At 39.0% G+C, this 24,922-nt stretch overlaps 3 protein-coding genes across 36 annotated transcripts in view; 2 read left to right on the forward strand and 1 right to left on the reverse strand.

Annotated features, from left to right (window-relative positions):
* LOC100123103 (probable 18S rRNA (guanine-N(7))-methyltransferase) overlaps nucleotides 1-8,416 on the forward strand; it is a 48,066-nt gene extending 39,650 nt beyond the window's left edge. For 2 of the 6 annotated variants that reach the window (XM_031923008.2, XM_031923007.2), the window contains exons 3-11: nucleotides 3,353-3,548; nucleotides 3,896-4,083; nucleotides 4,151-4,231; nucleotides 4,308-4,384; nucleotides 4,805-4,924; nucleotides 5,205-5,390; nucleotides 6,373-6,527; nucleotides 6,754-6,898; nucleotides 6,982-8,201. In XM_031923008.2, coding sequence (XP_031778868.1) covers nucleotides 3,353-3,548; nucleotides 3,896-4,083; nucleotides 4,151-4,231; nucleotides 4,308-4,384; nucleotides 4,805-4,924; nucleotides 5,205-5,390; nucleotides 6,373-6,527; nucleotides 6,754-6,898; nucleotides 6,982-7,128 — 1,295 coding nt within the window. In that variant the 3' untranslated portion in view covers nucleotides 7,129-8,201. The other 4 variants (XR_004344610.1, XR_004344609.1, XM_031923006.2 and 1 more) reach the window with 4 other exon arrangements.
* Nucleotides 8,417-8,675: 259 nt separating this feature from the next.
* LOC100114749 (protein RER1) lies at nucleotides 8,676-14,880 on the reverse strand. Of its 27 annotated transcripts, none has more exons than XM_032597060.1 (7): nucleotides 14,834-14,876; nucleotides 13,234-13,328; nucleotides 10,947-11,039; nucleotides 10,764-10,868; nucleotides 10,597-10,693; nucleotides 10,286-10,503; nucleotides 8,676-10,211 (listed from the first exon to the last, which is right to left on the reverse strand). In XM_032597060.1, the coding sequence occupies exons 3-7, from the start codon at nucleotides 11,028-11,030 to the stop codon at nucleotides 10,134-10,136; spliced, it is 582 nt and encodes a 193-aa protein (XP_032452951.1). In that variant the 5' UTR covers nucleotides 11,031-11,039; nucleotides 13,234-13,328; nucleotides 14,834-14,876; the 3' UTR covers nucleotides 8,676-10,133. The 27 variants fall into 27 exon arrangements, with proteins under 27 accessions (XP_032452951.1, XP_032452949.1, XP_032452952.1 ...); XM_032597058.1 differs by lacking the exon at nucleotides 14,834-14,876 and adding an exon at nucleotides 14,493-14,665; XM_032597055.1 differs by having other exon boundaries at nucleotides 9,018-10,211; nucleotides 10,588-10,693; nucleotides 10,956-11,039; nucleotides 14,834-14,880.
* On the forward strand, nucleotides 14,862-24,241 carry LOC100123122 (tyrosine-protein phosphatase non-receptor type 4). Of its 3 annotated transcripts, none has more exons than XM_031922978.2 (16): nucleotides 15,001-15,618; nucleotides 16,461-16,540; nucleotides 17,672-17,883; nucleotides 17,970-18,101; nucleotides 18,182-18,398; nucleotides 18,485-18,605; nucleotides 18,689-18,776; nucleotides 18,964-19,116; nucleotides 19,194-19,426; nucleotides 19,532-19,699; nucleotides 19,785-19,968; nucleotides 20,045-20,388; nucleotides 20,473-20,672; nucleotides 21,051-21,391; nucleotides 21,665-21,949; nucleotides 22,042-24,241. In XM_031922978.2, exons 2-16 carry the CDS (start codon nucleotides 16,516-16,518, stop codon nucleotides 22,123-22,125), a joined length of 2,787 nt encoding a protein of 928 aa, XP_031778838.1. In that variant the 5' UTR covers nucleotides 15,001-15,618; nucleotides 16,461-16,515; the 3' UTR covers nucleotides 22,126-24,241. The 3 variants fall into 3 exon arrangements, with proteins under 3 accessions (XP_031778841.1, XP_031778838.1, XP_031778840.1); XM_031922980.2 differs by having other exon boundaries at nucleotides 18,689-18,770; nucleotides 22,042-23,567; XM_031922981.2 differs by lacking the exon at nucleotides 16,461-16,540 and having other exon boundaries at nucleotides 14,862-15,618; nucleotides 22,042-23,567.
* Nucleotides 24,242-24,922: the final 681 nt, after the last annotated feature.

The raw sequence follows: 24,922 nt of genomic DNA on the forward strand, positions 1-24,922 counted from the left end.
TATATAGGCCGAGGTATACGGATTAAAATTTTTACGCGCGCGGGCTTGCAACTTTTTTCGGGAGGCTTGTTCCGGGGCGGTAACTCGCTTTGCGTAGACTGATCGAAGTGGAAAACGGTGATGAATTTTTCAATAGGGTCGTATAACTATCGGATTTTTGCGCGGGAAGAGAGCTTTTTTTCGAAACCGACAAAAAAGCTGTGATACTTTATCAACGAGCAACGCTGCATATAGCTATAGCTATTTGAATGTCAGATTCAACTCCGCGTGAAATTAATATACCTGTCGCGGGATAAAGTGATATACCTGTATATTTCGGACGTTCGTATTCAGCGAGGCAGTGGCGAAAGACGCAGAAATTGGGTTTCAGGGACAGAGTCTGCTTTCTTTAACCTGCGGATCTATAGACGTCGTGAAACCTCGTGTATCTCAGTCTGAATATTTCTTGTGTTAAATAGCACAGACGTGCGCCTATACCCACCCGATCGATATAATAATCAATCCTTTCGCCTCGTTACACACGTCCTCCTCGAAAATAAACGGAGACGTGCTCGACATCCGTCCGCGACCCGATCTCCAATTAGAAACGATATCGGAACACACGAAAGGCACACAAAATTATCACCTGACCCAGACTCGGTTTACTCGAGCCGTGCGCGTCCGAAATAAGCCGCCGCGTAAGGCAAATAAAACTTTCAGCTCCTACTCTCGCGCACATCAATCGCCGTAGACCGCGAAACCACATTTTACGCGCCAGCACACACACACACAGCCGCGGTAATGAATTGACGGCCGCGTCGAAACGTGATATAAATATTCATCGAAAGCCCTCGATGAGCTTGAGACAAATTTAATCGAACGCGCGTAATACACACCGCCGCTAATGGAGCGCAGAGAGCTGAGAAAAAAGGCCGAGCGCGTCGAGTGGCGACGGAGAGAAAGAGAGAGAGAAAAAAAAGGATAAGCGGAGTGTATGTATATGTAACATAGAGGGACACTCCTGCGAGATATTTATTAGAAAGCTCTCGAGCTTGCGCCGTGGCGGGAAATTTAGAAAGCCGTAAAGCGTAAAGTCACGCGCGCTGCGCCTTTTCGTTTACACTATTTCGATTTAACGATCGCGAGTGTATACATGTATATACTGCGCGTGTGGCTGCTACTATGCACCATACCAGCGCGCAGGGGGGTAATAAAGCATCGGCGCGTTCGATGCGACTACTGGCACGATTTACGAGGGACGCCTGCAGTTTATCTGATTTTCGGGGGCTTTTTGCCGACGCCGCGCGACGGCATCATTCGCTCTTTATTGTCAATTTTGGGGGTGTATAGCCTTTTTTTTTTAATTTGCATGACATGCGCGTTGTGTACGCGGATTGATAAGATTCGAGAATATCGATGCGGTAAATTATGTAGTGCGTTATCGCTTTTTCGAAATTTAGCATCAGGAAGCCAGTAATAAGTTTCGCATTGGTTCGTCGCGCGACTATTAATTACGGAAACCTGGTCAGAATTATAAACTCAAATATTAATCTGGTCAGTATGTGAATTACTGTACTGCTGCATTATTCCCAACAGTGTGGCGGACGGCCAAAATAATTTGCCGTCGTGCTATCAATTATAGGTGTATTTCGTGCACTGAATAATAAAACCGTTAAACAAATCAAATCTGTTGTCGCGCTTCGTTTTCGCGCTTCTATACATCATCGTGAGAACGCATCCTCCATATACCGAGCAACTCGGGGCAAAACGATAGATAAATCGTGGGTTTTAAAATGGTATACCATTTATTATTAGAGTGATGATATTATATCTTGATAATAAATATATTAAATAACCTTTCGAGATAGTCAATCGCTCTAATTGCCACAAGATAATAAGCAATCTACTTCTAGACGAAATTCTACAGCTTCTTAATTGGCACCGCTATATAATTTCATCCTCTACTCGCGTTAATAAACCATATTTTCATCCATAATTAAACGTCAGCAATATATATATATATACACAGCTTGCGAATGAAGTTGGAACCTGTACATTATTAAGGACTATCAAAAACATGCACGCGCACGTGCAGCCCAATTAAGCTTTCTCAATTTATAGTTTCAGCCATACATAACTCACCCTGCATTCAGCGTTTCGTGTAATTGCAGAAAAGGCTAATTTAAAATCGATACAGCTGAAGTTTATTTCGCTCCCGGCGCATACTCCTTGTAACGAATTCATCTCGTGCTTGTCTTGGCAAGAATAACAAAGTCAAACGTCCGGAATATTTCAAAAACAATTCGACAGCTCTCGGTCTCGAAAAATCTCCACGTTATACGGAGTCAAATAGACCCCATTATCTTTTCCTCGATCCTATATGCGTAATCAAGCCGCAATTTTTAACAGCCACAATCCCCCGGCTCACCTCGTCCTCTCGACCACCGCGCACAATCTCCTCAGCGGCTCCGCTGTATTCAGCCTCCAAATGTTTGCTCTCGTACTAAATCCCGATAATTATCTAGAGGCCACCAGCTCTGTGCGGAACGACTTTGCGTCAGCGTCCGCTCGGTCGTTCCTTAAATCCTTATACGCGCATCAGATATACTATATATATATACGTGTATGTATATACATTGTACATATACACGTCGTATAGCACAACGTTTTGATGATTCCTTCGTTATTATCCGCGTGTATTTGCGGGGGTATTTCGGCAGGACTTTATTTAGAGTATTTTTTTTCCCAGAAGACTTTTGGGGCTGCTGACTCTTTTTTTTTTTTTTTTTTTTTTTAATATGATAACGCGGATCTGACGGATATGTGGTTGAGCTTCAGAGAAAATGGACATGTGGAACGGTAATGAGATTTTTCTGGTCAAGTGGACATTTCACTTCTATAAGTACGAAACGTGCATCAGGAAATTTTGAAAAAAGTTCCATTCATCCCCTATACGAGTAAAAATAATTCTCGAAATAATTTTTAATTAAGCTAACAGCGCCCTTTATACATTCCTTACACCCCGAAGGAAAAACGCATAAAAGCGATGCAAACATGTATACATCGTCCTAATCACCTTCCGCCTCAATTATACGGAAATGAAATTTCAGATTCAACGAGGTGCATTCCGCAGACCCGCGCGATAATGCAGCACAATTAAAAGAACAAATGCCCGCGATTTTGAATTCCTCTCCTTGTGCACCGATTGCGATAAAACCGAGAGTCGCACGAACCGCCCCCCCCATGAAAATCAAGCTCGTTTAACGAGCACCACCGAGCCGGCGCGTAAAATCCTAGCATTATAACAATAATAAGCCACAGCTGAGAGTATGCAGGAGTTCCGGAATAATAAAAAGCTTTATCTGTCCGGCAGAGAACGCGACCAGGTGGTGCTGGCCCAATGGCACCTGGAACGGCTACACGAACTACACGCAGTGCCGGGAGCTATACGTGCCGGAGTTGCCGGTCGACAGTAGCGGTGTCGAGATAACGACCAATCTCTACCTCATCGGCTACGGGCTCTCGCTCTCCACGCTTATCATCGCCGTCATCATATATTTGTACTACAGGTACGTGTGTATGCGTGTGTCTCTTTGTGCGCAGCTCTGCACACTTTTATTATTCTCTACGACCCATTTAAATTTTCCGCGAACCAACAATAATAAATCCTTAACGCTCCCTCCTCTGTGTGTCTGTGTGCTTTTATTCCGCTGTCTCTCTTTCTCTCTCTCTCTCTCTCTCTATGTGTGTTCCTTCTGCTCCTTTATCGTGTGCACTTTATTGTGCCTCGCGAGATGATATACTGTGTTTTGATTGCGAGATTCGGAGGAGGAGGAAGCTGCGCGCGCGCGCGCGCGTGTGTGTGTTTCTATGTGGGTTAGATTTCGTGAACGATGTTTTTTCGTTTGTCGCACAGGGAACTGAGATGCGTCCGGAATATCATACACACGAATTTGATGTTCACCTACATACTCGCAAATTTCCTGTGGATCTTGATGATCGTTTCGCAGGTCTCCCTCGAGAAGAACATACCCATTTGCATAATCTTCTACTCCATGTACCATTATTTTCAACTGACCAACTATTTCTGGATGTTCGTCGAAGGTAAGCGTCTATATACTGCTTTCGCGAAAATTAAAAGCATCAATAATACAAACGATACTTTTCACAGGACTGTACCTGTACGTGCTAGTTGTAAAAACCTTTTCGGGCGACATCGTCAAGCTCAAGACGTGCCTTTTCATCGGTTGGGGTGAGTACACGTTGCCCGCAGAGACGGCTGAGAATAAACAGAGAAAAACGTACACAAGGTGAAAATTGCGTTACAGGTATACCCTTGATCGTCGTCCTCGTCTGGGGAATAATCAAAGCTCTAGCCGAGAACTCCGCCGCAGCAGGATCTCCCGTACGTGTGACTTGAATTATTTCTTGAAATCGCGAGACTTACACTCCTTGTAACGTAAGCTTCGAATATAAAAAAAAAAGAAGTATAGGAGATTCTTACTGTTGCCTCTCGCTCCTAACAGCGCAAATCACAAAGCTCGAATGCCAAATTTAATTTTCCTGAAAGAAGGCGCTCCTATATATAGTGAGAGAGCACTGCACACTTACTCTCGAGACAAAAGGGCATTCGAGGTGTGTACATCGCGTTTACGGCGCGATGCGCATACGGCACACACATCCGCACGCGCGGAATAATTCGAAGCGCGCGATACGGGACAGACGCGTCGCAGGCGGCGAGCTTTTACTGCGCGTCACTCGGTGGCGCGTCGTAAACGCGGCCGAAGAGATCAAATAATAATGGCCGATGATCTTTGATCCACAGAACGAGGCTTTATCGAACCACTGTCCCTGGATGATTCCACATCCGTACGATTGGCTCTATCAAGTCCCGGCGATCCTAGTTCTCTGCGTGAACGTAATCTTCCTATTTATGATAATGTGGGTGAGTAGAAAATATACGTACTATTATCGATTGATTGATTGATTGATTGATTGATTGATTGATTGATGGATCTGTGGCACGAGATGCGTATCAGCGTTGATTTTTCATCTCGTTGCTGCGAAATCACTACGTGAGTGAGCATTACGTGTCTTGCCCATCTCGGCGTCGATCTACTTACACCGGAGTGAAGTGCTCGGTTAGCGAGTCAAAGTCAATTATCGAGAGCTAACCATGGAAATTCCGATATCTCAAAGGCTTTTTTTTTTTCAATTCGTCGTAGGTGCTGATAACGAAGCTTCGCTCGGCCAACACCCCGGAGACACAGCAGTACCGAAAAGCAGCGAAAGCTCTTCTCGTGCTGATACCGCTGCTCGGCGTCACGTACATTCTCATGATCGCCGGGCCGACGGAGGGACAGGTCGCCAACCTGTTCGCCTACAGCAGGGCGGTACTACTGTCGTCCCAGGTAAATTTCGAAGCTTATTCATCTAGAACTGTAAAAATGTCAAGTTCATCGCGTCCGACCGAACTCGAGCTTTTCTACTCGAACTCGTCAATACGACAGTGATTCTACATTTTTAATTCAACCATAAATACAAGATCCTTATCTTTCCGAAAAAAAAAATACATCGCATCGACGAAGAACAATCGATCGGCGCGACCTTCGCTTTCGCACGAGACAGAGTCGATTATTCTTGGGACAAAGAGAGCGACCGATAAACTTGGCCCTTGCTCTCTCGCACCGACGACGTCCTCTGCGTAAGCTGCAGCAGTATATAGCGTCAGTATATATAAACGGACATCGTAAAAGTAAAAGGGACGAGAGCGAGAGGCTTCTTTAAGTGCGTCTCTACGAGATTATGTGGCGCTCTAATGAAAGACTACTTCATTGGTCGGATGTCAATTACTCCCCCGGCGATGGATTTCCTCTCTCTCTCTCTCTCTCGTTTTACTTTTATTTTCCGGCCGATTTAACGCGGCGCACGATCAGCTGAGTCGGATTATACACGCGTGGAAGAGAGAGAGAGAGGAGAGGCGCGTATTTGTCCGGTGTGATCGATTGTTGGCGAAAAGCACCGAGTGGTGCGACTCGATTATTTTTATCTCGCTGTGTACAATGCTTTGTTTGTTCAACTCAATTTTCTTTCGATGGATCGTTTATCGGAACATGATATTTGCAATTGAATCATGGCATAAGCGCGGGTTATTTAAAATTCGTTCTCCTTTTTCCCTTTTAACGCTGAAACAACTTTACTTTGAAAAGCGCTATTATCTTACACGTTAAAAACACCATATTCTCTCCATCCCCGCCAATCATCCCGAGCTGGCTATCGCTTTTCGTGGCAATAAAGTCAACTGCAGGCTTTCAGAAGGAAATTCTGATATAGTAAAAGCCACTGGACTCGACTTTATTTTATAAAGAGAGATTTTCCAATTTGCTCCCGCAGGGTCTATTGGTGGCGCTGTTCTACTGCTTCCTGAACAGCGAGGTCCGCAACGCGCTGCGGCACCACTACCAGCGTTGGTCAACGGAGCGGAGCCTTGGTCATCATCCGAGATACTACGCGCAGTACACTCCAAGATCGCGTACCGAGAGCATAAGGTAATAGACACCGGGCCCTTGCCTGCCGGCCGGCCTGCGGCAGCTCCAGTCGCGCGATTTCACCTAGTTGGCTGATGCTACTTATTTATGAGAGACAGGACTACTGGTCTCGCGCGATTGACGCAAAACGGCCGCGGCGCCGACTAACGGGGGGTCCGGGTTCCCAGCTCGCGCGGATACATCATCAATAAAAAAATAATTTATTGAAGCCTGTGTAACATTCCAGATTTTGTTCCCGTCCCGGAGCCCCAGGCACAGGCTCAAGCCTAGGCCCCGACGGATGTGCCAACCACAAGCACAACGACAACCAGGAGCACAGCAACCACGAGCACAGCATACACGAGCACAGCAGCAACGTCCACGCGATCACGGTCTGTTTGACTCTTACGTGTCAGACGTGAAACGGCGATTATCCATTTTTTTTTATTCTGCATTTTGCGTATTATATATACAGATTCACAAAGAGCCCCACCCGATGATGAGCGAGAGCAGCTGCGTCACCACCGCCGTCGTCGCCGTCCACGACGAGTCCACCGCCGCCGCCGCCGCCGCCGCCGCAGCCGCCGCCACGACCTATTGCGAACCCGGACGCAGTTGCTGAGACTGGATGAAACCTGGGAGCTGCTGCTATTGCTGCGGCGACCGACGAGCTTCTAGCTGATGATGATGATGATCGTCGATTGTCTAGAGACTTTGATTTTCTTACTTTTTATACGCGACGAGTTTGGGTATTCTGTACATATGCGCGAAAATTTAGTAGTTTTCGTTGTGAATTGTATTTTATACCCATTGCTTTACGTGGGTACTAGTTATACGCTATAATCTTTCAACTTTTTCCACTTGTGACGAACGTTACCGATACGGAATATTATCTATGTACATCCTTGTGTTTTATGCCGAGTTGAAACTTGACCAGAAAATGCGCAAAGCGTGAAGAGACTATACTATATGCATGTTACTATTAAACTTGTTACATTTATCTAAATGTGAACGAGTGTTCCAAACAATGAATGGAGTCTTTGTAAATAGCTATACGTTCATGCCAATTCACGTTACATAAGGGTGTAAGACTAGTTTTTATTAAAAAAAAATGCATTTAAGATTGACGCTGAAAGAACACAAAATTTTAGAATCTTAGTTGATTGTGCTAAGATAGTATTTAACATGTTTCTGTATGTTTCGATAAACTATCGAACGTCGATGAGCTTGCTGTATTTTACGAGAAAATGAGCATATAAAGTGCGTGTATTTACTTGAAGAATGTGAAATCAGCGTTATTGTGTATGAATTTATATTTCTATGAAGTTAGTAAATAGAGAAACATGTTGTTATATGATCATGTTGGAATTTGAAGCTGATGATTTCTCGAGCCTAATAGTTTTAAAGATATAATACTTATTTACTTTTATCGACCTATTTTTAAAACAAGCAAAGATTAGCTCGACTATAATTGTATTGAACTGTGCATCAGACTATATTTGTAATATTAGCATATGTAAGGCAAACGTATAAACAATTAATCACTCAAGTTACTATAAAGCATTTATTTTTTACTCATCAAAGATTCAGGGTCATTAAAATAAGTGTAAAAAATGTTTGTATATCAATGACACAAATATAAATCTGAACAAAATGTTTAAATATTTATAAGATAATAAAAATGGTATTGAGAGGAAGTTTATCCCTAGTAATTTTGAAACATACTAAATAAACAAAAAAATTTGTATAAAGTAAATACATTTATAATACAAACGTGCCACAATTCGTTACTGAAGACAAATTATAGTATATCTTTTTTGTAACTTTTTATACCATGTTTAGTTCAGTTGTATTTGAAGTCTTATAATTATTTGTCAAAAACATTATTAAAAAAAATGAAAAAAAAAAGATATCAATAAAGAGTACAAAGCTGCGTATATTTGCTTATGGTGTCTTTCCTATACTTATGATATCTTTCCCACACGAATTAATCCGATAGTTAGAACGTTAATATTTGGTAAGTCACATGTTAGGCATTCACAATATTTTTTATACTTCTCGAAAGATTAGTTAGTATTAGTAAAGCTTAATTTATAAAGCTTACCAGGATCTTCTATGCATAACTTATAAGGTAACAGGGTATTAAGTTAAAACTGTAAACTCGTACCATTACATAGACAAAAGTTTATATATTAATAGACTAATACAGTAATACAATTATTCTGTTTCTGTCCTTAGTATATAAACAAACGCAATTGTGGACATCGACGTTATGCGTCGGACATAGTCAGTATGGGACAAATGTCCATATAATTGGAATAAAAATGTTGGCTTTTCATTATTCATAATTCTAAACCCTTGAACAAAAATTAAATGCTTTGGTCTTCAATCTTACTTTTATCTTACAAGAATCTATAGTTAATTTCTATACGATGCCAGACCCGCGACAATTTTCAAAAGGATCCTTGTCTGGTTAGAAGATATACAATCAAGGTCAGAAGATATTTTATACTATAAATGAATTATTTTATTGATAAAAATCTTGATACAATAAAATTTTAATACAAATCACGCTGTAAATTGATTGTATTGGAAAAGCTAAAAATGATTAAATCAAGTAGTACAAAACTACTAGTTGAATTAAAAGTATTGTCCAAACAATAATTTTAGCGACAGTGATTGCAGGTGACTGAAATTGCTAATACAATTATTTGAAATGAAACGCATAAAACACTTTGATCTCAATTAATCTACATTTAGATTGACTTTTGCACATGGTCCGTCCAAACAATCACTGTATTCATTATTTCATACTTTATTTTCTAACCAGGACTTTTGGTCTTTTGATATTAACTCAGCGCTTAAACATTTTATGGCCAATGCCTGGCGAGGAGGAAAAGTCTGCTTTTACTCTAACTATGCACATTTGAATCAGCGAGCGAAATCTATTTCGAATCAGCCTTGCGCTCGTTCATGCATATCAGCATAAGATCTTTGAAGTCAGAAAAAAATCATTCTCAACTTAACTTTTGACATGCGTTTTTTCTTTTTTTTTTGTCCATTAAAAATATATTGCAATAATTAAATTGTGTAAAGATTCTTGTTAATTAAATGCACCGTATGCATGATTAATAAAAAAAAAGATGTTTTCCACAAGTTTCATATGATTTTTCACCCTTATTATTTTTTTAATTCCAATTGAATTTGATACAACATTATAACAACTGCTTACTGTTATTTTTTTCATATTGTTACCTTGTCCACATTTACGTAAGACCTAACAATACTTTGTACAAGATTTATGTTACAAATATATTAAGACAATTCAGTTTCAAAGTATATCGCGCACATGACGTTGCACTGAGTAGTCGACTTTACAAAACGATTTTTAACTACACTTTTTCACTTTTTCTTAGTTGTCCTTTTTTTCAAGTGCTAGAAAAACCTTCTGGAACAACACGGCGATTCTACTCATACAAATTGTCATTCAGAAAACGAAAATTCATTTACAGTCAATTTGAAACAGTTCTCAAAAATAAACAAACGAATAAGAAATATGTAGAAATTTACGCACACATACGCTTTTGCATCATCAGCAGACATACTTTCTTTTCATTCCATTTGCTATTATTTTCCACCATCCGCATGATTCTGGTACTTTGGTTTTCCATGTGTGAAAGGCAGGTATCTGTATTTTATCATGTGCTGAAAACAGAAATGAAGATTAATACACGGAATTCTGTAAATGTATGATAGAAAAATTATTGTATGACATTCACCTTGATTTGACGCCTCATCGTTATACACATCAATGTAATAAAATACATCACAAGTATTGGCCAAAATACTGGGATATTAAAGAAGTCAAACATGGTACATATCAGAGAGATAACAGTTGATTTACACACAGAATACCAAAATTTGAATTCAGGTAATCTTCGAATGAATGGCCTGAATTCTTCATTTGACCTAGTAGGTAGTTGTGGCCCATCCGCATCTATAAGAAAACGATCAGCAAATTAATATTTTGCATGTAATCTCTATTAGGGAAAACAAAATTAAAACAAAAAATTTCTACTACCATCCTCACCGTCAAAATCCATTGCTGGATCATTTTTTGGTGTAAGAAATGCTATAAATAGGTTAAGATGATAAATTCCTAACGCATAGGTGATAATGTACCAACCCTGTAAAGAAAGTAATAATGGTTATAAGAAGCATCAGCAGAGTTTGATTTAGAAACCGTTTGTCATTTACCTGTGCTAATAATATACGAAGAATAAAGACAAGTATTAAAAATATCGCAAATGCCCATCTTGACACAACGTGTGGTGTCCACTGGTCCAGCCAACTTTGATAGACCTGAAACAAGGAGGAAAATGGTGAGAGTAACCATTTTGGTCGATCGAAGTAAACTATGACTTGCAATGGTATACTAACATTACCGACCTGTGATATTCTCGTAGCTGCCTTACTGAATACGTTCTTCCTCGCAGGACCACCAAGATCCTCATCTTGCATCATCGTTTCTTCCTGCAAAATCAATAAGAATCAATCCCTGCAGATCAAACTTTGGCACTCAATAGTCCAAGCTCCTTGAAAACTATAAACCGTTCCAAAAAAAAAACCTCTTGAAATACACGTAAAAACCGAACGATCGTCTGTTGCAATCAGTCCGTTCCAACAAGATTCTGACGAAATCTAGCAATAAATCAAGTTTTGAAATGCTTGACAATCAAGCTTTACGAATATATGCTGCGTCCGAGCAGGGGCAACTCTGCAATATGTATTTCTAATTGAATTTGACGACAGTAGGACAATGCTCGCGCGCGACGTTTACTTAGTCGTCCCGTCGTCTGATGAGTTGTCAGTGTCATTAACTCGATCAGCTATAGCCAGCAGGAATTTTCTGCAACGTAACCGCCGAAAAAGCACGCGCCCGATAAGCAGCGTTGGCGCAACGCAGTGCTGTATAGGTAGGTATCGAGTCACGTCTGGCGGAGATGAGCGACGAAAAGCCCAGGCAGAAGCGTTTTTTCACTCTGAGAGCATCTGCAGCCCGGATCGAGGTGTCGTGTGCCTCAGCAGCGAAAACTCCTAACCTCGAAACAGCGTTTTCCAACCTCTATCTTCCGGCTGCACACACACACACAGGGCGTCGTCGACTTATTCGTGCGAGGGAAAATGAATAGGCCGAGGCTCAGCTGTGCGCCGGGAATTACCTGCTACGTCTGCCGTCTTTCCTCGCGACTCGCTCACAGCCCGACAGCCGTCTGACGAAGAACCGGGGGGCCTTTTTTTAAAAAATATAATATAACACGTCACAACATTAATGGCATGCTACTGTCGCGGGGAGAGACCTCGGCCGCTCTCCTATATACTATACACAGTGCTCTACTCGATTCTTTCCGCCGTCGTCGTCGTCTCTGATGCCGCTGCTGCTGCTGCTGCTGCTAAACGCGGCGCATACGACGAAGCAGGGGACATGGTAATGAGACGGCGTCTTCACACTGTGGCTAGACGGAAATACTCGGATTCTTTCGGACGAACTCGGCAAATTACGGAGGAACGTTGTGAGTCGGGCTTTCATTGAGTATACGAGTTTCAAAGTTTGATAAGAGCTTTTTGTTGCGAGCAAGCTCCAAAATGCCCTCGTCACTTGGTGATTGTACCTACATGCGTGTGGATGATTGGTATAACTAATTGTTGAAACGAACAATTATATGGGTACAAATCCAAAAGAAAAATAAGGAAACGGTTACAAGCTTTGACGACTGATGCATGCAGTACTCAGTTGCCAAACAATGTCACGATGCTTCTCATTGACACATCTCAATGAGTTTTTCATTCATTTTTTACGAGTGCATCTTTTATTGCGCGATGAAAAAACTTGTATTATATTATTACACGTAATTATATCGAGGTCATGTTTTTGTTGAGTCATCGTTGCAAAATTATGCCTATATATATACAATCGAAAGTATAAAGCGCTCTAATTATTTTAAAGAAATAGTAAAGAAATGAAATATTAATCATCTGTCTCTACTTGCTAAAATTGAGTGAATCGATTTCAATCCATCGGAATTTCGTGAAATAAACTATACATTATACACGTGCGCCTATCGTAGCATATATGAATATTTTAATAATAACAAAACATCGCACTTTATCTACAATAAACGTTTTATGAATAATAAAAGATACACGCATAAAACGTAGTTTCGTCGCTTCAATTCATAAACAGAGCAGTTATTGAAGCAGCGCACTATATACCTAAACACAGTACACGTGTACTCATAGGGCGAGCGCACATAGAAAACGTCAAGGGGAAATGCGTTCACAAACTGTCGCTGTGACGTCATAGCAACCTTGCTTCTTGCCTCTCCTCCCCCACTATGCGAAAAATGCTATTGATGACATCATTGATGTCGCATCGCCTTATGCTTTTCGCGCTCACAACACACGATCCATTCAGTTTCTTCTCTACGACTGTACTATATGCTCTTACGTATACTTAAGCTCTTTCGAGTTTTCATTCGAGAACTCTTGTGAGAAAAAATACTTGTAACGGCCAGATTTTATAGGTACGACACTTGGCTTTTTTCAAACTTTATCTATATACTATATAGCTTTTAGTGCGTCCCCTTCAGAGTGCCCGATAATGAGAAGTGACTCTTGCAGCCTCATATATAGATATCGATTTATCGAGCAGTACGTATGTACATACGTCGATTTATTGGTGAATCACCGCTTGCAACTAAAACAATCCGCTGCTTTTTCTGACTAATCTTGTGCGTTTTCTCTCTCGAGGGTTGTTGAGCTCTGAAAAAAAAACACTCATTTTTTTTCCACCCGATAAAACAACGTGCCGTCGTGTATTATAACTTTTAGCGATACGAGGAGAATCGTTTATATATTTCCTAGTCGATAGCGCGTTTGTGTGGTTAATTTATCGATACGATAAACCTGTATCGCGTTTAATTGTTGAATAAGTGAGGTAACTGCGCGGAAGAAATCGGCACTTATAAATGTTTTTCTTTGAAAATAGCAAATTAATTTGACCGCTGATGAAAATAAACCAGTTTGATATTTATAAATGGTGCTTTAATGGAAAAGTTTCCGAAGTCGGGTGACTCATTCTTGTGTAAAATCAATTTTGCGAATGAAACACGTGAGAATCGTTGCGGCCATCATCCTGCAAAATGCAATCATCAACCATCGCAAATCGATGGAAAAACACGTTTAAAAATTTCACGTTGTCCCGCAGAGAACGGCCTTACCGACAAAGTCTCCATACCTATTATACCGAACCCCACACACACAGCTGCTTACGCACGCTACAGCACATACACACGCATGACATCATCCCGGCTCGCGTCCTTGTCGAGCGCACTCGAAAAATATATAACCGTCTCCTGTAGGCGCATATAGATATATATATTTTTTTTTTTCGTTCGTAAGCCGAAGCTGGCGTGCGCGGACACAATATTATCGCGGCAACGATCGACGTCGCGCCGAAGGATCTCTCCTCGAGGGCCATCGAGCGCGACGGCGGCGGCGTATATTTACGCGATGATGATGATGATGATGATGATGAGTCTATACGGCTGGACTACATATCCGTCTTCGTTGAAATTGATTTCATTCCGGCACGAGAAGCCTCGCACGCGCGACCCATTTACTCGGTCGTTCGGTCGTGGCGCGCCGCTTATATACAACGTTTATACAAGCGGGAAAATCAAGCGGCATCGATTTTCCTTCCGCCCCCGAATTAGTAAAGAGCGGCCCTATCGTACCCGCACGCAGTTAATCCAATCCAGTATAGAGCAGCTATATAGGGTGCAGCCGTTCATCATTTCGTCCCCCCGCGACGACGGCTCGTCGCGGCAAAAGAGAGGAGAGGTGAAAGAAAAAAAAACACGTAAGTATAGCCGTAGCGGGACAGCTGCAGTAGCGTACTGCAGTTTTATACAACTATAGACTTACAACGTACTACTGCTATGTATAGGTAAAGTCGGTGGCCGACACTTGTCAAACAACCGCTGCCTGCCTGGTGAAAGTGTTCTAAACTCGCGCGCGAGAGAGAGAGAGTGTCTATCTGCTATCCGCGAGTGCCGCTGCACTGGCAGCTGCTCCCCGCGCGCGCGCGCGTCGTCACTAACCTCCAAAGTCGTCAATTCGCGTTCTTTTGCGCGCGCGGCTCTCCTGCGCGTTTTTTCACGCTTTTTCTCATTCTCTCCTTCCTCGAGCACTCACCGCAGTGTGTAACACGCAATAGTGTATATTACAGAGCGGCTGAAGAGGGAACGGGACCGAAGGATACCTACCTCGCGCTATATACGCACATCGCACAACACACGGAATTACGGAAAGCGAGGGAGAGAGAGAGAGAGAAGGATATATGTATATATTATATATATAGAGAGAGGGAGCGAAGCCGCGGCAGTGGTATATATCCCTTCTTTCCCCCTCTTCTCCCTGTGTCTCGAAAAATCGCCAACGACCGACCGGGTGACGCACGCACGAAAAGCGAGACAGCAGCAGCAGTCGAGCGAGGAACACAGCAAAGCTCCGTGTCTTTCTTCGTCTTCTTTCGTCGTGTCGAGATCGTGCCCGCACAAGTACTCGTACCGCATCTGAATCTGCACGTCGAGATAGGAGTACTTTGCTCCAGGGTGTGTGTGCTCCGTTTTACCATCATCGGTGTGCAAGAAAAAACGGAGCAGCAGCAGTGAGTGCGTGTGTGCTCGCGTGTGTGTGCGTGTGTGTGCGTGTGTAAAAGCGCAGGCGGGGAGAGAAACTCAGCTCTCCTTCTCTCCCGTGGTGTCTTTACTGTACACACGGCATCTCCGAGAGCTTCAACACTCAATTCTTCTCAATTGTGCCTAATTGCGATTAATTGCCAAAAGAAAGTCGACGCCTCAGTGCTTCTGGTTTTGTTGACTCTGCGATGAGGGACTTCTTCTGTTGATCTTGATGTTGAGAGTTTGGAGGTGTTCCTGTAGTAGTCCAGTCTACTGATACTACGAGCTGTCCAGGGCAGAGGCGGGTGCCCAGGATCCTGAGTTTGCTGCGCGGGATTGCTGCTACTTTGCTGCGACGTATCATGAATGTGAGTGACCAATAACTAGTTTATGCTCTCTTTATATATGCGCAGATCTAAATTTAGAATAAGCGGGCAGCTTTGAGTACTTTAAAATAGACACTTTTTTGCTTGTAGCGGATGCATTTTTGCCAAGAATGTATTTTTGTCAGTACAGCAATCTCATACTTGTTTTTATTCGGTTAAGAATCAAATTTAGAATAATATTCCTTCATCTTTAATCAACTAGTATGGATTTTTTTCCTACAAAACATACATGTGGTGAAATTCAATTTTTTAAATATAATAAGTGTTCTGGCATTTTGATGCAAGACTCAGGAATGTATGTTACATTTGAGGCTAATCGTTTATAATTCTGCTGACACTCAATTGTTGATACTGTGTATTGCAATTGATGGAAAACTTTATTGTTGATATGATAACACAAATATTTATTTAACAAGTGCAGAAGTTCATACTCATGTTTTCAAAATCTTGTTACTCTACTTGAATAAAAAGGCACATTTAAAAAAGAGTAAAAGCAAGTTAAAAAAGTACAAAAATGTTTATTTCAAAGTAGTCCAAGAATAAATATTTCCATGCCTGTGCAATTCGCATCCAAAATATCGCAAAGAGCAGACAGTAGCGAGCTACTCAATCTGTTTTTAGGATCAGAGAAAGGGAATTTATGGATGCATTTCAGACTTAGGGTAGTAATTTTGGGATCTTAGCTTAGAATGTGCACGATGAGCATTGAACACACATCTAGTTGCTCTTTTATGACATACATCCGTTAAGGAGTTTTCTCCATATTGCCAAAACTATTTTGAGAATTCTCTGCTCCATATTACCTCTGCATCATTGGCGAATAGTTGCTGACCGGATTATATAACAAGCTGGATCATTGACCCCTGCAGGCCCAAGTAGATGGAGACTATGACATCTATGGAATGTAATTAAAAAATACTTTTGCTCTTGCTTGACATTTGCAAACTGCTTACCATTGATTTTAAAAATTGCATACTAGTCCAATTCATTGACTTGTACAGCAAAGAAAATGTATCATAATGCTAATCTTAGATTACTGTCCTAGTCAGCAAGAAGAAAAAAAATGATTGTAAGCCTATGTTTGCCCTAAAAGTATTTGTCATGGATGAATGATATCATTTTTATCTTGAATCAATAGTTATTTCATCATAAACTTGAATACAGGAATTCTGCATGATATTTCTTCATACTTCTCCCATCCAAACAACGACTTTTTATAAAATATATTCACTTATTTCTTGTGAATTATTGTTAAAACTTTTAGTTGAACACAATGTATCTTAAAATCCCACTATTCCATCTGTGTAATGATTTGGTTTTAAATCCGATTACAATATTACCTGATAAATAGCCATGGTTTATACTATTTTTGCTTAGTCCAAAATTGCAAATATAACGCAAACCAGACAGCAACATAAAAAAATACTGTTTCACATAGACTGATGCTGAAGCAGTGTTGAATCTAAAACGAGCTAAGCTTATAGTTTTTCTTCTGCATCATAAAAAGCATAATAAAAGACTTGTGGTTCAACAACTACATATTTGAAATGTGTCTTGGCTAGATAATGTTATCTTGATGATAACAAAGTTACATATATATGTTGTATACTTTTGAACAATAAAAAATTAATTTAAATTAAAAATATTTTAATTTTAGTGTGTGTTAAGGAATAACGGATGTGGTGTTGATAATTAAGAAATGTAATATTTAACCATTTTGCAAAGTACTAAAGACATAGCAAAAAAGCATATCTGATGTTTACTATCAATGATCAACTGAGAAAAATCCTTGAATGATGATAAGCAATTTGTCATTGATGTCTTTTGTTTTTAAATTACAGACAAAATAATAATAATAGTGAAAACAAAACATACAGAAAATATGAAATAATTCAGTTAAAGTAGTAAAAACTGGGAATTAATTAATATAAATTCATTGAATAATAAAGGATTTTTCACAGTAGTCAAATTACTTTTTGTAGCATTTTACAACTTTGTACTCTTAATAATAAATCTGGGATTTATATTTGTTTAGGTAATCAAAGTGGCAGTGAAGTGGTGCCGCGAAGGTGGTTAACTCGCCTACGGTTTCTTGAGATGATCGAAAGTGTTTCTCGTCGCGCGCTGAGTGGCTCCAGTGGGAGCTACCACGTTCGTGGTGCAGAGCTGGCGCGTGATAGGAGACTGAAGACCCTTTCTGCCACTGTCGTCTTTTTAGACGATACGCAGCACACCTTTCAATTAGATGTAAGAGCCATTACATATTCTCAATAAAAATATTTGTTATATTGTAGACAGTTTATATGCATACTAATCACTGATAATTCTTGCAGAAAAGGGCGAAAGGGCAAGCACTTTTGGATTTAGTATTTCAACATTTAGAATTAATAGAAAAAGATTACTTTGGACTGCAATATGCGGAAAACGGATCAGTATCAACAAGCAGTCCTAATCCTGATGTTATGGTGAGATGATGGTTGAATATATGTCATAAAAAAATTATCCAACAAATTTCTAATTTATGTTATAATAATTTTCATTACAGAGATGGCTAGATCCATCAAAATTAGTTAAAAAACAAATAAGAAGTAAGGGTGGGCAGTTTTTCTTTAGAGTAAAATTTTATGTATCAGATCCAAGTAAATTACAAGAAGAATATACTAGATACCAGTTTTATCTGCAAATAAGAAAAGACATTTTACAAGGGAAACTTCAACTGCTTACAAATCCTGCTTGCATTCTTGCAAGTTACATTGTTCAATGTAAGTATACAGTGTAAAACAGCACTATTTAATTTTATAAAACAAGATGAATAAAGGTATTTTATTAAATTACAACCATTTTTTAGCTGAGTTGGGAGACTATCATCCAGAGGAACACGGACCTGGCTATATATCTCGTTTACAACTGATACCAGGACAAACTGAAGAAATGGAAAGAAGGATTTCAGAATATCACCAATTGCACAAGTAATTTTTCTTCTTGTGCAAAAGATCAAATAAAACGCATAATTATTTTGCTCTATTTATAAAGAATCAATTTTGCGTTTCAGGGGTCAATTACCAGCAGATGCCGAATTTAACTTTCTTGATCATGCCAAACGTCTTGACATGTACGGAGTGGAATTACATAAGGCAAGGGTATGCCCTTTACTGTTGTCTTTGTCTTATTTACATTTTCATGCATGACTCATTCTTAAAGTTCACTTGCATACACAATCAGTCTTCATTATAATTTTCATTAATCCATATTTCGATGTATTCATTGTCGTTGCCTGCACATAATTTTAATTGAATTATAAATCATGTATCTTTACATACTTAACAGGATTCTGCGAATAAGGAAATACAATTAGGAGTAACATCTATAGGATTAGTTGTCTTCCAAAATAACACTAGGATTAATGTTTTTTCGTGGTCGAAAATTGTCAAGATCTCATTTAAACGTAAACAATTTTTTATTCAACTAAGAAGAGAACAGGTAAAGATTAGAGTCCGATGATTTTTTCGCAAATTTGCATGAGTTCATTTTAAAGACAATTTATTTTCATTTTGCAGTCAGAGAACTATGATACTTTACTAGGCTTTAATATGCAAACGTATCGTAGCTCGAAAAATTTGTGGAAATCATGTGTGGAACATCATACATTCTTCAGATTGCATAGTCCTAAGTTACGACCACGTCGTTTTCCGCTAGCGTTGAGCAGCCGATTTACGTATTCTGGTCGTACCGAATTCCAAACGGTAGAAGATGGAAAACACCGAGCCCGAGTGGAAAGGACTTTTATTCGGTAAGTTTGTTGATAAAAATATTTCAAAACTTCTTAATTTTAAATATTCTAAAATTATTCTGAATCGACACGAATACAATCAGTTAACGTTTTACTTTTTTATAGATCGCCTAGTAAAAAGCTTATTCACGGAATCTTGCCTGTACCCATTTCGGAAGAAAAGGGAAAGTTATTGCCTCCTGGTAGACCAACTAGGTCTTACGATAACAAGGTTCAATCGCTTGGTGCACGCGAGCCACGCCAAGCGTGGGGAGAAGGCAATCAAAGCGATGAGTATGTTTCTTACTATATTTATCATGGGATTAGTGGCGATTTTTCAAATTTATAAATCTATATACGACTAAAAATAATTTTGTAGCGAGGGTGGGTTTTTGTCGCTCAGAGAAGAAGTGACGATAACACACACACAAGGTACCGGGGGTGCTTTCTCACCGATGCTGGGATCACGAGTATTAACATATGCAGATGAAGATACGACAGTCGAAAGAAATATTTATGATATTCCAGATTACAGTGAGCCTACAAGTTCTCCGGCCCCTCAAGTATGTTATCATCAATGGAGGAAAAAATGTACTTATAACGATTCAATTAACTAAAAGCTCTCTCTAATATTTTTAGGTATTGGAAGAAGGATTAGTAACTATTAGAATTACACCGGATGAACAGGGTCGATTTGGTTTTAACGTAAAAGGTGGTTTGGATCTTGACATGCCAATATTGGTGTCTCGAGTAGCGCCGAATACACCCGCTGATCGTTGTTATCCAAAACTGAATGAAGGCGATCAAGTAGTTTATATCAATGGAAGAGATGTTAATGGAATGTTGCACGAACATGTCGTAAATCTAATACGACAATCCCGAGATTCCGGTACTGGTGAACTCACGCTAACAGTGAGGCCTAACGCTTTGTACAATGCTCTGGCAGGTACAGAAGAACCATTGGAAGAAGAACCGCCTTACAGGTAAAATATTACTTTTCTTCTGATTTCCATTTATTATTACTTAATAATTCAATTTACTAAAGCAGCGATTATTTTTGTGTTTAGGTATGTGCCAGATGTGCCACATACTGCAGTGGGCTCAGATGCACTTGCACAATCAATGTTACTGTTAGCGGACGGCTTGGCAAGTGGAGCTTTGATCGCTCAATATGAACAATTATACAGAAAGAATCCAGAGCTCACTTCCCTGGAATCGAAGAAACCCGAAAATCAAAACAAAAATAGATATCGAGATATTTCTCCATGTAAGTTTTTACAAAAACGCATTATGTATGGTAGCATTTCCATAACAGTGAGCCATTTTCACGAGACACGATAAAAACTTACGTAACGCAAATATTAGTCATTGAACGTATTTATAAATTTTCTTGATGCACTCAATGTTGTTAGTGCTAACTGATAATGTACATTGCATAACACTTGTTTATGTTAATGTACACGTTGCTTTCTGCATTTCTGTAAATTTTCGATAATATCACGCTGCAAGATGTTTGGACAAAGTCTTTTTTTTTGCATATGTTTATGAACTTACAAGTCAACAGAATATACATAGTCTGACTTTCTCACTATTATCCTGATGATTCACCGAATGGAATTAATCATCCATACCATTTTCATTACAGATGATGTAACCAGGGTAATTCTGATGGGCTCGAACGGAGATTACATAAACGCAAATTATGTAAACATGGAGATCCCGGGTTCAGGCATCATTAATCGCTATATAGCGACGCAGGGTCCACTCTCGTCAACTGTTGCTGATTTTTGGCAGATGGTACTGGAGGCTGGAAGTACCCTCGTGGTGATGCTAACAACTCTGGTGGAGCGAGGGCGAGCCAAGTGCCATCAGTATTGGCCCGCGCTACAGGAAACCCTCACTCTTAGGAACCTAACACTGACATGTACTTCGGAAATAAACGAAGATACCTTCGTTTTTCGCGAGTTCGTGCTTACTGATACGAATGTGAGTTCTAAAATAGTTTTACATTACCTTATCAGTTTTAGTTTGTTATAAAATCAAACAGTAAACTGAAAATAAGTTTCAATGTGTCAAACATCAAACATGAAACTAAAATAATTCTTGACTCAGTTATGAGTCAGAATACACCGTATTTCTTAACATAAATAAACACAACTTCCTGTATCACTGAATACACACGGAATTCCCTTGTAACGATGCATTCCTTCTCTTTTTTTGTACGATTTCACGAGCACATATTTTTATTTCTTACTTTAGACGGGAGAAGAGAGGGACATAACGCACATGCAGTATTGTGCCTGGCCAGATCACGGAGTGCCCGGCGACTGGAGACAGTTCACGACATTTACCGAAAAAGTCAGGGCTGCACGCACGGGTATCGTTGAGCCCGCTGTTGTTCACTGCTCGGCGGGTATCGGTCGCACTGGTGTGCTCGTCCTGATGGAAACCGCATTGTGTCTTATCGAAGCCAATCAGCCTGTGTATCCCCTGGATATCGTTCGCTCGATGAGGGATCAACGAGCAATGATGATACAAAATGCTGTGAGTATATTTTGGATAAATACATTTAAAGCATATAAAGAAAAATGTAATTCATCGCAATAATTTATATTTTTGGAAATTTATGTTTGCAGAGTCAATACAGATTCGTCTGTGAAGCAGTTCATAAAGCGTATACCGAGGGCATAGTCAAGCCCCTTCCCGAATTTAGCAGATGAGATCAGGATCGTTGAAGGTGATATAATGCTCTTGCGCCACGCCACAAGTATCATCCATCTGTTCCATTTAGATTAAGGAAAAGCCACCTATTGAAAAGAATGCAGCTCCTAGTTTTTACACATCCCGACAATAATTTTCGTTGCGTCTTTTAGATATAATAGATATTTATTATAAAAGATTTTAGAATTTTTAAGATACATATAACAAGTAGCCTTAGATCTTATGTCTTTATGAGTGATACGTGATCAAGTATTTAGGAAAAATAACAAAAAGACCCTATATAAACATAAATCATTCACTATTTTATGATAAAAAAGAAGATTAAATTCTAATTCTCATTGCTCATTGATCGCCGTGATATGTCTAGAGTATCTAATCAAATGTAGGATTTTAGAAATAATTAGTGAGTAACAAATAATAATCAAATGCTCTAGGAACATATAAAAGAACGAGAATATAAATAGAACCGTGTAGAACTGTTATTATAAGAGTGATATGTCATGCGATATTTTTACCTCTGTAGAGGAGATAGAAAGAAAGTAGGAGATGTTTGACCAGATCTCTCGGCTGTAAGTGTGTCATATTTATGCGTTCAATATGGAAATATGTATATACTAGAAGGAAAAAAAATGAAAATTGGCGCGAATTGCCAAGTCCAAACAGATGGTATTTTCATACAAATTTACTCGAGAAACGAGTCGAATTAACACGCCCACTGCCAATTCCATTCATCGCTCTGCGTCTAGATGCGAAAATATAAAGTAAATTCTTTAGGCAGTTGGCAACAAGTACATTATACAATCTCGTAGTACATGGTTCACGATAGCATTTATTAGATAACCATTGGTTTTTTTCAATCAATTGACAATTAATGTGAAATAGACAAAAATCACTAAAACAGAATGCATTATGGGCACATTTTGTTAATTTCAAATAAGCACTTGTTAATATCACAATTTAACGATCAATATTTTATAATGTAAGATTGTATTCACACAATCAAAAATAATGAACTGCTAACGTCTCTTAAAGAAATTATTACTTTTCTTTCTTTGCTTGATATTTACTCTGTGATGTTTTATTTTAACATTTTAAATCAGTATTTTTTAATTTTAATAAATACAATATTAAATTATAAATGTCATAATTATTTTAATCAACGAAATATTTAAACATATCCCCTTTACTGTTGACTTATTGAAACTTTTTTTACAACAATAGAATAATAGATGTTTGGCATGTCTATGTCTCAATGAAAGCATTTCATAAAAGAAAATATAAGCAACAAAAATACCCCATGCTCAAAAAAATACTATACACAAAAAAAGTTGTTACTATTACAATACAGTGTTAGAATCGCGAAAATATCAGTGAAAGGATGTAAGGCCCGACAACAGTGCCTTGCAAAATCGTGTGTCAAATAAATTAAAAAGTAAATCTTCATCTCTGCTTCTTAATGTATTCGATTCATTCTCATTTCCCGTTATTAGTTTGTCATTTGCCGAAAAAAATGCACTTGTATATAATTTTTTACTATTATCAATAAAATCCATAATTTTCTATCATCAATTTATTTTTGCTGATGCGCGTGTAAATATAAAAATAAGACAAAAATTGTATAAGGAGCGAATTATTATCGCACTTACAGACTGTCCGAAAGCTACTTACTATAATTGCCATATCGTTATTAAAAAAGAATATAAGGTGACAAACGATTATATTTAGTTGCGCTTCAGAAACAATTGTAATGAAAAATAACGTTGGAACACGGGCAGTATTTCGTTGATATGTATATTATCGTGTATAATTATTATACATATACGGAGAAAGGCTTAGTACAAAGAACCATCGAACGCCTTTTGATAATATCCAGATAAAGGATAAGTTTTTCGACTTCAAGCGCGCAATAGCGTTGATGCGCGAGGCAACTATATTCATTCAGGTATATTATACGCTAATATTGGGTAGTTCAGAAAAAAATGTTCATCGATCGAAATGATAAATTAGAAAAGATATGAGAAAAGGTAACAAATGTAATAAAAACAGTCGATATAGCTGTCTAGTCTCGTTAAAAATTTGTACTTTTGAATCATCAAATAAAAACATTTTTTAAAATACGACTCTTTTTTAAATATATCTTTTAACCCCTTTGTGTTTTCTAGGATTGAACAAAATAGAAATTCAACGAAAAATAATTTGGTAATATGATTTTGCATTTTTCATGTTTTTAATTGTGTCAAACATCAAATTGCTATCTGTGCTTCTATAATGAAAATCATTAATTAAAATAAGGCATTATGATAGTAAGCGTATAATTAAAAATTGGTCATCCCATGAATCGATTTATCGCTAGAGACTTGTCTGGGTTACTTTCATTTTTGTACGTATACGCAGTTCATCCGACACTGGAAGATCTCTAACCAAGGAATTTAGCGTTTTTTTAATCAAAACACTGCTCACCGTAATACATTACAGATTCATTAATATTCAATCAGAGTCTGCTTTCTTTTGAAAACACTTTTTTCAGCTACGGCCTCAACTAGAGATCGTAGAAACGATTTCTTCTTCAAACCGTTTCTACAAACAACGTTTAAGACAATTGCATTTATCAAAGCCGAGCCGTTTTATGCGTGCAAGTGCAAGAGTTAGGGTAAAAGTGAAACTTGCCCATCAGAATATAATGCTCTTATTAATGTCCGTCAGCAGGAGCACGAAACGTTTATACATATCGTCAATCAGAGATTTTGTAATACCTCCTCAAAGTAAACTATAAATCAAGATTCGAACCGATACATC

Source organism: Nasonia vitripennis, chromosome 2 (assembly GCF_009193385.2).
Source record: "Nasonia vitripennis strain AsymCx chromosome 2, Nvit_psr_1.1, whole genome shotgun sequence".
Classification (NCBI taxonomy): Eukaryota; Metazoa; Arthropoda; class Insecta; order Hymenoptera; family Pteromalidae; genus Nasonia; species Nasonia vitripennis.

What these genes read in the sequence shown, in the direction of transcription:
- LOC100114749 (XM_008211665.4), bottom strand. Translation starts at nt 11,030, where the DNA reads ATGATGCAAGATGAGGATCTTGGTGGTCCTGCGAGGAAGAACGTATTC. An exon ending in GAATATCACAGGTCGGTAAT is followed by an intron (nt 10,869 to 10,946) that starts GTTAGTATACCA and finishes TCCTTGTTTCAG; the next exon opens with GTCTATCAAAGTTGGCTGGA. An exon ending in GGATTTTGACGGTGAGGATG is followed by an intron (nt 10,504 to 10,587) that starts GTAGTAGAAATT and finishes GTTTTCTTATAG; the next exon opens with ATGCGGATGGGCCACAACTA.
- LOC100123122 (XM_031922978.2), top strand. Translation starts at nt 16,516, where the DNA reads ATGGAGACTATGACATCTATGGAAT. An exon ending in CAAGTTCTCCGGCCCCTCAA is followed by an intron (nt 19,969 to 20,044) that starts GTATGTTATCAT and finishes TAATATTTTTAG; the next exon opens with GTATTGGAAGAAGGATTAGT. An exon ending in GAAGAAGAACCGCCTTACAG is followed by an intron (nt 20,389 to 20,472) that starts GTAAAATATTAC and finishes TTTTGTGTTTAG; the next exon opens with GTATGTGCCAGATGTGCCAC.